This window comes from Chamaea fasciata, unplaced genomic scaffold, assembly GCF_029207755.1.
Source record: "Chamaea fasciata isolate MVZ Bird 193981 ecotype frontalis unplaced genomic scaffold, bChaFas1.0.hap1 SCAF_17, whole genome shotgun sequence".
In the NCBI taxonomy this organism is placed as follows: Eukaryota; Metazoa; Chordata; class Aves; order Passeriformes; family Sylviidae; genus Chamaea; species Chamaea fasciata.
The window spans coordinates 4,760,706-4,772,832 of NW_027094102.1; the positions used below are offsets into that span (position 1 = coordinate 4,760,706).

The window sequence follows — 12,127 nt, forward strand, 5'->3', positions numbered from 1 at the left end:
TTTGCTTGGTCCCAAAAGTCAGTTTTCATGTTCAGCCCCAGTATCCTAGTGGGCTGTCTGCCTCTCCAGAAGCTTTGAAGGCTGATCAAAAGATGTTGTTTTAGAGGGAGACCTACCCCATGCTTGCAAGATTAAAGGATGAGAGTCTGTGGTTGAAGAGCTTATGTTGGAACCATGAGAAAAGATCTTCCAGGGCTCCTTCTGAATTTTTGAGGCTGCCTTGAGAAATGGAGAAAGGACTGTAGGAAGGAAGGTCTGTGGAAGCAGAAGCCTGGTGGGGAATGGCTTGTGTAGCTTTGTATCTAGCACTGGGAGGAAGGGCCAGGGCTGAAAATACAAACTTTAAAAAGAATTGTTGCAGCCATGCTGCCAGACAAGAGAGGCAGGCAGAGGGCAGGCCAACACGGAGCTGCCAGGTAAATGTGTGGGGAGAGAAATGAAAAACACTGTGCCATTTCTGGGAAGGCTGTTCACTCCTCCCAGGGCAGATACTACTTTGTGTGAGTAGTCATTAGTCTGACAAAAGTGATTCTCCATCAAGAAGGGGTGGAGGACCAGGACTGCTGTGCTCTGATATCCCTGCTGGTTAGGACAGATGGGGAGAGGGTGGAGAATTGTGTATTTGGACAAAACACTGCTGCTGGGGGTCAGTGGCATCACCCAGCGTGTCTGGTGATGGCTCATACTGTGGGCTTTGAGCTCACCACCACCACCACCTCTCACCACCAAAGCTGGGGCTGGATGTAGGACGTGCTGGACAGTTGGGCTTTCTTTGAAGCAGAGTAATGGTCTGCAAAGCTGAAAACTGGCCAGCAAGTGCTACAGTAAATGCTGACCAATGGGTTACACTATGTAGGTTTTTCTCCCCTCCAAGCCTTCTTCTTCCTCTTGTCAGCTCTCTTTCTAATGGTTTTTCTTCTTCAAAACAGCCCTTACCAAGATTTGCAGGAGCAGCTTGGCACCACCTGCTTGTAGTTTTAGTTTGACTAGGGGCATTGCTGCAGGTTACAGATCTGCAGAACTCAACCTCCTGTTCTGCTGGAGTGGAAAACAGCAACATGAGGAGGCTTGGGGAAGTTTTATACCGCATAAAGCAAGGGACCATGAAAGTGCAGTATGTCCAGGGAGGACTAAGGTGAAAATCCTGGTTTACTGGAACTGGAAGGCAGAGAGGGGGTTGGTCCGTGGTGTTGGCAATCCCGCCGCTCCCCAGGCAGTGGTGGCAGCTCCCTGTTCTCCCGTGCAGGAATTCCCCCTGCCAGCGGCACCGGCACTCTGCAGATCTACCTGATCGACATCAACGACAACGCCCCGGAGCTGCTGCCAAAGGAGGCGCAGATCTGCGAGAAGCCAAACCTCAATGTCATCAACATCACGGCCGCGGACGCCGACATCGATCCCAACGTGGGGCCCTTCGTCTTCGAGCTGCCAAGTGTGCCATCTGCAGTGAGGAAGAACTGGACCATCACACGGCTCAACGGTAAATGGGGCAGGCAATCCTGAGCTCATTTGGCCTCTGGTTCACTAACGAGCCCCACGTGCAGCTTCCAAGTTCAAAACTTTTTTTTTTTAATCCGATTTTTATTTTTTAAAGCACATTACGGCCGACATTGTAGACAAGATAGTTAATCAGAAATGATTTGTATCAGACCTGCAGCATAACTCCGAGAGCCTTGGCACTTGGCTTTTTTAAATGCAGTTCATAATTATGAACAGTTATCAGTAGTGAACAGAGTATAAATCATCCATAATGGCCAAGGGGAAAAAAGCTATTATCAGTCTTCCTTATGTTCCTCCAGTGTAATTGTCATAAGCCACAATCAGGATCAATGTTCATTTCTCTGACCATAATTGCATAAAGGCAGCCTTTTAATTTACCATGGAACCAGGAGGGCTAGGTAAGTGTGAAGATTACCAGTATGTGAAGGATTTTTATATTGCAGCGTGCAACCACAAATGGCCCTAATTGCTCTGCTTATTGGTAGTTTCAGCCGAGGATGGAAAATATCGTGGAGTTGTGGGCTGGTTTTGGCTTCAGTGCTGGTCCCTCTCGCTGAGGTCTGGCAGAGGCTGCCAGACCAGGGCCAACAGCTCATGCCCTCGCAGCTCAGGGCTCAGTCACAATGGGATTACCTGACTGTGCCTGTCACCAGTGAGTTCCCAAAATCCTGGGGTGGAAGGGTGAGTGAATACGGGACCTGCACAAGTGGCCAGGGGCAGCCCAGCCTCAGGAGCCGTTATCTGTGTGTTCCTATTTGTGTTTGATGCCGTTTTGAGCACGTGCAACTGGATTTGCAAATGGCATCCAGGTAGTTCAGTGCAGCAATGAGAACACAGTACTTTGCAAAGCACAGGCTGGTTGTTGGCCAGACTGTTGGGGCAGAGGTCTGAAGCTGTCCTGTCCAGGTGTGCGGGGCTCAGAGGAGGGCTCTAGCAGAGAAGACTGCACAGGTGTGGCTTCAAGGCTCTACCAGTGTCTGTGATCTGTCTGTCTGTCTGTCTTGGCCTGCAGGGGACTACGCCCAGCTCAGCTTGCGGATCATGTACCTGGAAGCAGGAGTGTACGACGTGCCCATCATCGTGACAGACTCAGGAAACCCCCCCCTGTACAACACCTCTGTCATCAAGGTGAAGGTGTGCCCGTGTGATGAGAACGGCGACTGCACCACCATCGGGGCCGTGGCTGCGGCGGGGCTGGGCACGGGGGCCATCATTGCCATCCTGATCTGCATCATCATCTTACTGAGTGAGTACCACTGGGCCTGGCCTAAAATCACAGACTGCTCTGGGTTGGAAGGGACCTTAAAGTTCATCTTGTTCCAGCCCTCCTGTCACAGGCAGGGACACTTCCCACTCTCCCAGGTTGCTCCAAGCCCTGCCTAACTTGGCCTTGGACACTTCCAGGGATGGGGCAGCCACAGCTTTTCTGGGCAACCACACCCTCACAGTAAAGAAATTCTTCCCAAAATCTGCTCTAAATCTACCCTCCTTCATGTTTCCCTGTTGTTCTTTCCTATAGCCTGTATTTTTCAACCTCCATGCAAAGGGCAGTTCTCTGAGCTTGGGCTGTGAGGGTGGTTCACACATCTGCATTCAAACCTCCTTCACTGCAGCATCAGCAAAATGAGCTCTGCCTGTGTCAGACCTGTCTTTCTAAGGCTTCCAGTAGCTTTGCAAACATTATTACACCTGACAACAGCTTGTAAGTAGGGAATGTGATAGGATCATCCACATTTTGCAGGAAAAGGTTGAAAGCTTCTTCCAGATTTCTCTGTCAGATTCTCCCACAGCTCTTATGGCTGGTTGGCTGTGGGTATACTGGTTCCCAGTCCCAGATACACTGGTTATGAGAGCCTGGCTAGTCTCTTGCAAAGCCAGTGCATAACTTTTTCTGGTTGTTGCAAGGGAAAAAAAATGGTGGTTATTCCCGTTGCTTTTTAAATTACCTCAGGTTGGGGGCTCACGGGGGATTGTGAGTGTTTTTAGAGGAAGGATTCCCAGTTTGCCAGAAACGATGGAGGACTGAGGATACATCACAAAGAAGGACCAGCCATCCCTTTCCTCAAGGCAAAACTATCCCTTTTGCCCAGGAGTGCAGCCAGTCCCAAGCTTCCATGGGCATTACTAATAACCATGTGTGCTCACACTTAAAAAGTAAAAATTATATCATTATAACTGCAAGCGGGAGTTGGCACAGTAGGAATAGATAAAAACAAGCACTGAAATGAACAATGGGGTAAATATTCATCAAGAAACACAGGATGAATCCATGGGACTCTCATTAAAGCTAATGGGAGTTATGGTGCTAGATAGCATTTAATATTTACCCCCGATGCCTTTTAACAGAGAGCAGACAGAGCAACGTATGCTGCAAATGTCACCTAATGGGGATGTGACATGACACATGAGGAGAATGGGTCACCCCTGGACATCCATCCACATCCTGGATGGAATGGGAATGCATTGGAGTGTAATGGATCTGCTGGATGAGGATGGAGAGTGGGGAAGAAGCGGGGTGTTTGTGCAGACCCTGCTCCTCTCCCAGCCCAGCTGAGCTGATGGAGCATCCCTGTGCCCAGCCACAGTTCCCAATTCCTGCCCTTCATCCCCAGTTTTGGCTGCTCCCTTCAGCCAGGGTGGTTGTTTGGGGCACTGCAGTCACACACCCTGATGAAGATGAAGGTGTTCATCAGCCCCACCTCCTTTTGCTGCTGCCCCTGGGCTCAAAGTTTGCGCTGGAGGCACAGAGGTGATTAAACACAGGTCTTCTTTTAGCTGCTCTTGTATAAATCCAGTGCTAAAATACAATTTAAACCAGTTGAAAATCCTATTGACTGAAATTAACTTCAGCTGAAGGACATTTGATTTAAGAGATTCCTCTTTCCATTTTCAGATACATTATCCCGTTTTAAATTACGGGTTTTATTACAAAAGCTTATTTTTACATTCATTGTAATTCTAATTGACTTTTTTTTTTGTCTTGGAGAGCTGCAAAGCACTGTATCAGTGATGAAAAATGTAATTTGCAATGAGCAGTTTTACAGTTACATCCTTCCAGTGTTTTGCCTCCTTTCTATCTGTTTCATATCATGACCTCCAAACAGTAGCCTGGAAAAAGGCAGAAGAGGGATTTTCTTGTGCTATTTGTCCATTTTAGAGTCAACAGGTCAAAGCTGGATGACTTTAAAAGGAAGGAGAAACAAGGGGACAGATCCAAAATTGCTCCTGTGAAGGAAGTTTATGCTTTTACCTTTGCTCAAAGGGTTTTTTTCTTCTTCTTGCTACCTGATGTATTAGCTGCACAAATAACACATTTAGAAGAGCAATGCAGTAAAAAATTGTGAAGGGTGAAGACAATAGATTTCAAGGAAAACTACATGCAGAGCGAAAATGGTTCTAACAGCAGTAATAGCACTTCCCATTCTGCAGAGTGAATAAAAGGAAGGAGAGTGCACTACATCCACCATTGACACTTTGAAGGTCTTTTTTTTTTTTCTAAGGTAGCTGTAAAGGCGTTAATGGCACAGTTTTTTCCACAACTCCATGAAAAAGTATCATTTAAAAAAAAAGGGGGGAAATAAAAAGATAAACCCCAGTAACCATTATAATATTGTCTTTGTGGACCAGTCAGATATCTTGTTGTGAGAGACTTGAAAAGGAACAATGAAAAAAGGACTTCAATAGTCTGCTAAATAGCTGAGGTTTTATATTACAGATGAGAGTTACATTTTCTTTCCTTTTCTTTTTTTCTTTCTTGAATAGATCTAGGATAAGCATTAAAGAAATGCTGAGCTATCTAAAAACAATTCTGTTAGCTGGCAGGCAGGGATGGCCGCCAGTTGGCACACAATGACAGTAATTAGCTGTCCGGTCCTCTTCCCTCACTTCACCGAACTCCTGTTGGGTAGAAACACTTGGGTGCTGGGAGGAAGAATTTGGATCCTCCTAACCACCTCTTCCTGCAAGTTGGATGGCCCATCCAGGTCCCCAGGGTCTGGTCTCAGCTAAAAACCCCAAACTTTGGGATCTCACATCCTGCCTGAGTTTGTTTGTGTCGGGTGCGTTGGTTTGGCGCAGTTGAGGGCTGACCCAGATGAAATGAACCTGGGACACTTGTTCCCACCTCCACTGTCCATCCCTTGCTCCCTTCTCTTGCAAAGTGCCACCATTGCAGCCCAGTGTGGGGCTTGCATGGAGAATGGAGGGGAGAGCAGACAGTGGGAGATGTAACTGCAGCAGCTGCCCTTTGAAGGGTGAGGTTGGGGAGCAGTGAGCTGATGTTCCCTGTGGGTAAAGTTGTTTAAGAAGGGAAAATTTTCTCATGATTCAAGAACTGCTCATCCCTCCCTGTTGCTGTGCTGAAAGAGATTAGCCAAGCCTGGCATGCAAATGCTGATGCCTGAGGAGCTTGGCTGTGTGCTACCAGATTTGCCCTCCCTCGTTCTGCAGAGCTAGCCCTGCTCTCTGAAAGGATTTCAGATGATCTGAGATTTGCTTTCCAAGTCGATGGCCAAATGCATGTGCTAATGTCCTAGCTAATCTGATCTCAGAAGTCTAAAGAGCCTCCCTCATGGACCAAAGAAGAATATGAGGGAGGCCAAATTGGATTACAGGACCCAGTGTTGTGCATCCTCCCCAGATCAGTCTTGCCTGGCCAACTGCAGGAAACAGCAGAGACTGTCACAGTCAGGGCTGGTGACCTGAATGGGCTGAACCTGTGCCACGCTGCTGGAACAGCCCCTTGTGCACCAATGTTGGGTATCTGCACCTGTTTCCTTCTCTGCAGCTCTCTCTCCTCTGTCTTTATGCCCCTGAATAAAATAAAGGTGGAAATCTAATCCTGAAAACTCAGAATTCAGATCAAGTACTTTCAGAAAGCTGCAGTTGTCGCACTTTCTGGTTTCTTCTCCTTTGATTGTGTGTTTCACTCATGATTAATATCAGTTCAATCAGCATCAGTGATAGAATTTAAAATATAAAGAAATGTTTGTAGTGGGAATTTGTCACAGTATTTACAGCTCTCCCCGACCTCCTTTAAAAATTACCCCATGCAATAGGTTAACATTTTATTCCTCCTGCCAGCAGCCGGTGAGGTTCTCTGCAGCGTGCAGGGGTAGTTGAGGTGTCAGAACACCCTCAGCCTGGCCTTGTGCTGCAGGAGCTCCCAGCTCACCCAGCTTCCCCTCCTGTTGCAGCCATGGTCCTGCTGTTCGTGGTGTGGATGAAGCGCCGGGAGAAGGAGCGGCACACCAAGCAGCTCCTCATCGACCCCGAGGACGACGTCAGGGACAACATCCTCAAGTACGACGAGGAGGGAGGTGGAGAGGAGGACCAGGTGAGAAGAGCCCCTGAGTTGTGCCGCTGTGCAATCTGTGCTCTCAAAAAGGCAGGAACCACATTGTTTTTAGTAAAATAGATGCAAAGGGTTTGTGTTCCTTTATTTATGACCAGGCAGCTTTATTTGCTTCCATGGTGTGGTGGAGAGCCAGCAGGTCTAGGAGATTCAGGATATTACTGGGACACCCTCCTGTGCAAGCAGGATGATGCCAGGAGGCCAGGGCCACAGGGATTTTTCTACCCCCTAGGCAGCCTCCTGGGGAAGAACTATAAATCACTCAATTGGCACTTGTGTTCAAACCATATTTCTCTTACTTAAGTCATAAAAATTGTGTATTTTACCAGAGATCCTCATAAAACCAGCCAGCAGCTGCTGCCCTGCCCAGCCCTGGGGCTGCAGTCTCTTGCCTTGGCTTGCTTGGGCTTTGAGCTTCTGTGGGCTTTCCCTGCATTTACTTAATCGTCTCTAATGTGCCTTTAATTTCTTCTAATTTCTGGACATGGTTTGTGAGAAATGTCTGAAGAATTTTGGGGATTTTCTCTTCCACCACACAGCACGCGGTGGCAAAGCTTTGCTGGGTGACAGAGCCCTGAGCCACAGGCTGCCTGAACACGTCAGCTTTCCTCCAGTGGCTCTTCCTGCGGACACTGGTGTTGATGTTGCATGGAAACTTCCCTGGCCTGCACTCCTGGGAGGTGCTTTTCCACTGTTCCGTGCCCAGTTCCTCAGCTAAAATAGCAAAGTTTGGTCACGCCTGTTAAAGTCGTCGGTTTTTTACCCCTACCAAACACGAGTAAAAAGCTCAGGACACTCTCAAATATTATGTTCATGCAAATTATGTGACTGTGCATTGTGTAATGGCTTTATTTTTTGCTTGTTGAATTGGACTGCGTGGTTCCAGGTCAGTGCTTAGGGATCCCACAAAACCACTGCAGCACATCCTGCCGTGGAGGTCCCACTGGCCTTCGAAGGCGAGCGGGTGAGCCTGGTGAGAGCTGCCATGCCAAACTCTGAGGCCTGAGTTTACCCAAACATTGAAAAGTTCTTATTCCACAGAAAAATCCTTGCAATTAACATTTCCTTTTTGTCTTGTCGCTGTCAAGTTGTTTATAAATATTGCTCCTGGAGATTCAGTCATCCCCGCCTGAGCACAAGGATAGTTTTCCTGGTAGAAGCACTGTTCTAAGCATTCCAAGTAGCTAAAGTATCTGGTTTCAGGCAACTACACTGTAGGCTTAAATATTTTAGGAAGGATTCGTTAAAAATAACAGCAAAGGATGAGCAGCAAAACACCATTACCTACATGAACACATTTTTAATGAAATATTACCTGGTTCTCATTTTGTGATAGAAACCTATTCTGTTGGGATTTTTCACAAGGAAAAAGAACATAATTACTTTGAAAAGCCTACATGCATAAATGCAAAACACATTTTAATGTTTTTACTTCTGTAGAAATGTAATTGCAGTAATATGTCTACCAACACTGTGTCTCTACATTATAATGTGTATTTTGTCAAAAAAGTTATGTATACACCTATGCACAGACAAACAAAAGCCAGGGTTTTATCCCAGATATTTAGATGCTGTGTGAAATACTCAGAAAGTATTTAAATACTTAAATAATTTATAAGATTTAACCTATAAGATACACTCTTAGGAGGTCAATTTTAGGAGCTGCTCAGAGGTCAGGTTCGTCTGTTATTTCAGTGGAAGTGTTACATACCCAGGGATAAGATTTGCTATCAGACTTCAGCCGAAACAGAATTAGAGCCCTCAACTTGTTTGCACTCTGAATGAGCAGGTGATCCGAAGGAAAAGCTCTGGGTTTCACACTGTGCCTTCCCATTTGTCACAGGATTACGACTTAAGCCAGCTCCAGCAGCCAGAGACCATGGATCATGTGCTGAACAAGACACCTGGAGTCAGAAGGGTGGATGAAAGACCTATTGGTGCTGAACCACAGTATCCTATAAGACCAGTAATCCCACATCCAGGGGATATTGGTGATTTTATTAATGAGGTATGTTCTGTAGGGGGTCCTGTGTCACATCTTCAAAGCTTGAGCAGCCAGCTAATGTCAGGTTTCCCTGACTGCACCAAGGACCAAGCGGTGCTAATGCTCATGCCAGAAGTCTGATGCCAGCCAGGGAAGGGATTGGCATGAGCAAAGGATGCAGGGCTTGGCCTAATGAAAGCACTGAACCAGCAAAAAGCCTAAGATTTCTGTCTTGTGGGTGTCACAAACTCCATGCTTTTCAGCACCCAGGCAGAATGAGCCATTCGTGACTCCTGGACTTGTAATTATTTCAGCAGTCTGTGCCTTCCTCATAAGCTCTGTTTGGTGTAAAGCCTCAAAGGGTTTGCAGCACAGAGAGACTCAGATCAGAGAGGGTTTCTTCATTTTATGTTAGATTACTGTTCCTTTGTCTGCCTGTACAAATATCTATCCATTCGGTATTTATCTCATTTTTAGTTTTGAGTGATTGAGTGGTTACAAACCAATCAATGCATTATTTCCTCCGAGACAAAGCACACCATCCATTTCCTAAGCCAGAAAAATAAATGTTGCAGCCATTTAATTCTATTATTACATGCATTTCCTGCTGTGCTTTTCTCATTTTCATCATTAAAATCCCTTCTTCCTTTGTCCCTTTGCCCATCCTTCACTCACATTTGCACACATCCATACTCATGCAGACTCGCTCTTCTTACACACACCCCTGCTGCTGAAACCAGTTCCATCTCCCCACGCTGAGGCCACGGCTTCTGAAGGTGGGAATGTGGAACATTTGCTTTATTGCAGGGCTATTCCACCCGGCTTTTCCTGACGCTGGGCTCTGCAGCAAAGCAATTCTTTTTCTCCATATCCCGAGGCCATTTCCGTGGCCTGCCCACACTGCTGCCCACACCGCACAGGAGCAGCACTGCTCCCCAGCCCTCTGCCCGGGTTTCCACACCCCACGTCTCTCCTTATTGCAGAATTTTGCCGGGAGTGATTTTTTTTTTTTTTTTTTAATTTTGTTTCCCTGAAGGAATGAAAACCATCAGAATTAAAATATTGGTGGGAGAGGAAGGGTGCTGGTTTTTGTTTCATTGGCTAAGCTGGAAATCTCAACAGGCAACCCCAGAAAGGACATGCTGGCCAGGACAGAAAGCTTTCCACATCCAGAAATGGATCATTGGAATTAAACAGTTGGAAATAATGACTCTTTTTTAGGGACAGCGGGAGAGTTATTGGGTTTTCTGCTGGGGAAAAGCTGAAAGGTCTCTACCCAGAGGTGCATCCGGGAAGCCCCGAGACCCTCGCTTTTCCCTTTTAGCTTTGCCGCAGGGATCCCAAACATCCCCCCAGCCCAGCCCAAACCCCGTGGTGGGCACTAACGGCGTGTTTTCCCCTCTCCAGGGCCTGCGGGCAGCAGACAACGACCCCACAGCCCCTCCTTACGATTCCCTGCTGGTGTTTGACTACGAGGGCAGCGGCTCCACCGCCGGCTCCGTCAGCTCCCTCAACTCCTCCAGCTCTGGGGACCAGGACTACGACTACCTGAACGACTGGGGGCCCAGGTTCAAGAAGCTGGCGGACATGTACGGGGGAGGAGAGGAAGATTAAACTGACCTCATCTTATTAAAAAAAAAAAAAAAAATTAAAAAAAAAAAAGAAGAAAAGGAAAAAAAATTAGGAAAACAAACAAACAACAAACCCACAGACAACGTTAAAAAGAGCCGATGCAGGAGCAAGAACTGTACAGATGTGGCAGCTTTTTTAATTAATATCCCCTGCTGACTGTATTGTTATTTTTAGTGGTGATATAGGAGGTTTCTTTTTTTTTTTATTTCTTTCCTTTGTATTTTTTTTTTCTTAGAATATTGAGCTGTCTCGCATGAACACTTGTCTTTGCTGCAGGTTTCTTTTTGGGTATTTTTTTTTTGTTTTTTTAATGTCAGCTGGGATATTGCTCGTTTACCTGCTTTATGACTAAAGAGAGTGAAAGGCACTCTGTCTTAACTTGAATTTCTTAGAACAGAAGCACTGTTTTTAAAATATATATATATATATATATATTTGAAAGTGCCTTTTGGTGCATGTGTCAGATTCCCTTCAATCTCAGGAGTGATGAAAACAAACATACAACCATCCTGGGCAGCACTCCCTGTGACCCTAAGCCAGTTCTAGCTGGGAAGGAGTTAACAAAAAGGAACTGTGGAGATTGTTTCTTTTTTGCCTTTTTTTGTTTCCTTTAATTTCGTTGGTTTTTTTTAAAGGGGTGACTCATTCTGGGGTGGAAGAGGATGGGGGGGGGGGGGGGAGATGTTTTGAGTCGAAATCTTAACAGCCATCTTTAAGCCTCAGCAGGTGGTGAACTAGTCATCATGTTGTATATAATTCAGTGTTATCAGATGCAAAATACTTGACCAGAGGGCTCTGCTGGCCCCTGGTCACACTCAATGTAGCTGCATAGAACTATAGCATTGATAAAGCCTTTGGTTATTGCAACAGAAATCTCCGACAGCCCTTGCCTAAAACCCTACAAAGTAAATCGTGACATGACCAAAGGCCCATCTGTTTGTTTTTCTGCTGTCGCCGTGTTTTGGCTCCCACGACCTCGTGAGTGATGGACACACCAGTGGGGTGAGGAAGAGGAGGAAATGGAGGAGGAGGTGGAGGTGGTGTCCCCCATCCCTGAGGATGCCCAGCACCGGTGCTGCTCTCCTGGGCTGAGGCAGGGTTTGTGCGGCGGCGCCGAGGCAATGCCGAGGACAGGGACAGGTTACCCACACTTTTCCCATCCCTAAGTAATGGAGTTAGTCTAGTACCACATTAATGCCTTGGAGCATTAGTAGCCAAAGCTCAACAACATCGTGTAACTCAGCTAATGTGTGTCCTTTCTATTCGATGGGTAGGCGCTGCTATCTGTAGTAAATGTGTTTTTTTGGAGAAGAAGTGCAACGAGGGCCTGTTAAGTATCTTGTGGTTAATATGCTCAAGCATTGCCAAGTAAGCAAGAGGTTTCGCAGCATCCAGGCATAATTCAACATCAGTATTATAAATGGTAGCAAACTACCTAGTTTATATGTAGGGTCAGTTTAACCAATAACAAATAGTTATTAGCTTTTTTTATTACATTTTTCCTTTACTGATTTGGACTAGTGGGTTTATGTCTAATGTTTGTAAAATGATTTAAACTGCATGGATGTGTAATATAAACCACATTTAATGGATTATGAGCCACTTAATTAATGTGCTATGAAATCTTGGATTACCTGTGTTTTATATTCTGCAGACGA

The 12,127-nt window shown here is 46.2% G+C and overlaps 1 protein-coding gene across 2 annotated transcripts in view; it reads left to right on the plus strand.

The window, feature by feature from the left end:
* The window catches only part of CDH4 (cadherin 4), a 422,865-nt gene extending 411,750 nt beyond the window's left edge, over window positions 1–11,115 (plus strand). For both annotated transcript variants that reach the window (XM_066199202.1, XM_066199203.1), the window contains exons 12-16: window positions 1,247–1,480; window positions 2,513–2,746; window positions 6,696–6,835; window positions 8,697–8,861; window positions 10,245–11,115. In XM_066199202.1, the coding sequence (XP_066055299.1) occupies window positions 1,247–1,480; window positions 2,513–2,746; window positions 6,696–6,835; window positions 8,697–8,861; window positions 10,245–10,451 (980 nt within the window). In that variant the 3' untranslated portion in view covers window positions 10,452–11,115. The remainder of the gene's footprint in view (window positions 1–1,246; window positions 1,481–2,512; window positions 2,747–6,695; window positions 6,836–8,696; window positions 8,862–10,244) is intronic.
* Window positions 11,116–12,127: the final 1,012 nt, after the last annotated feature.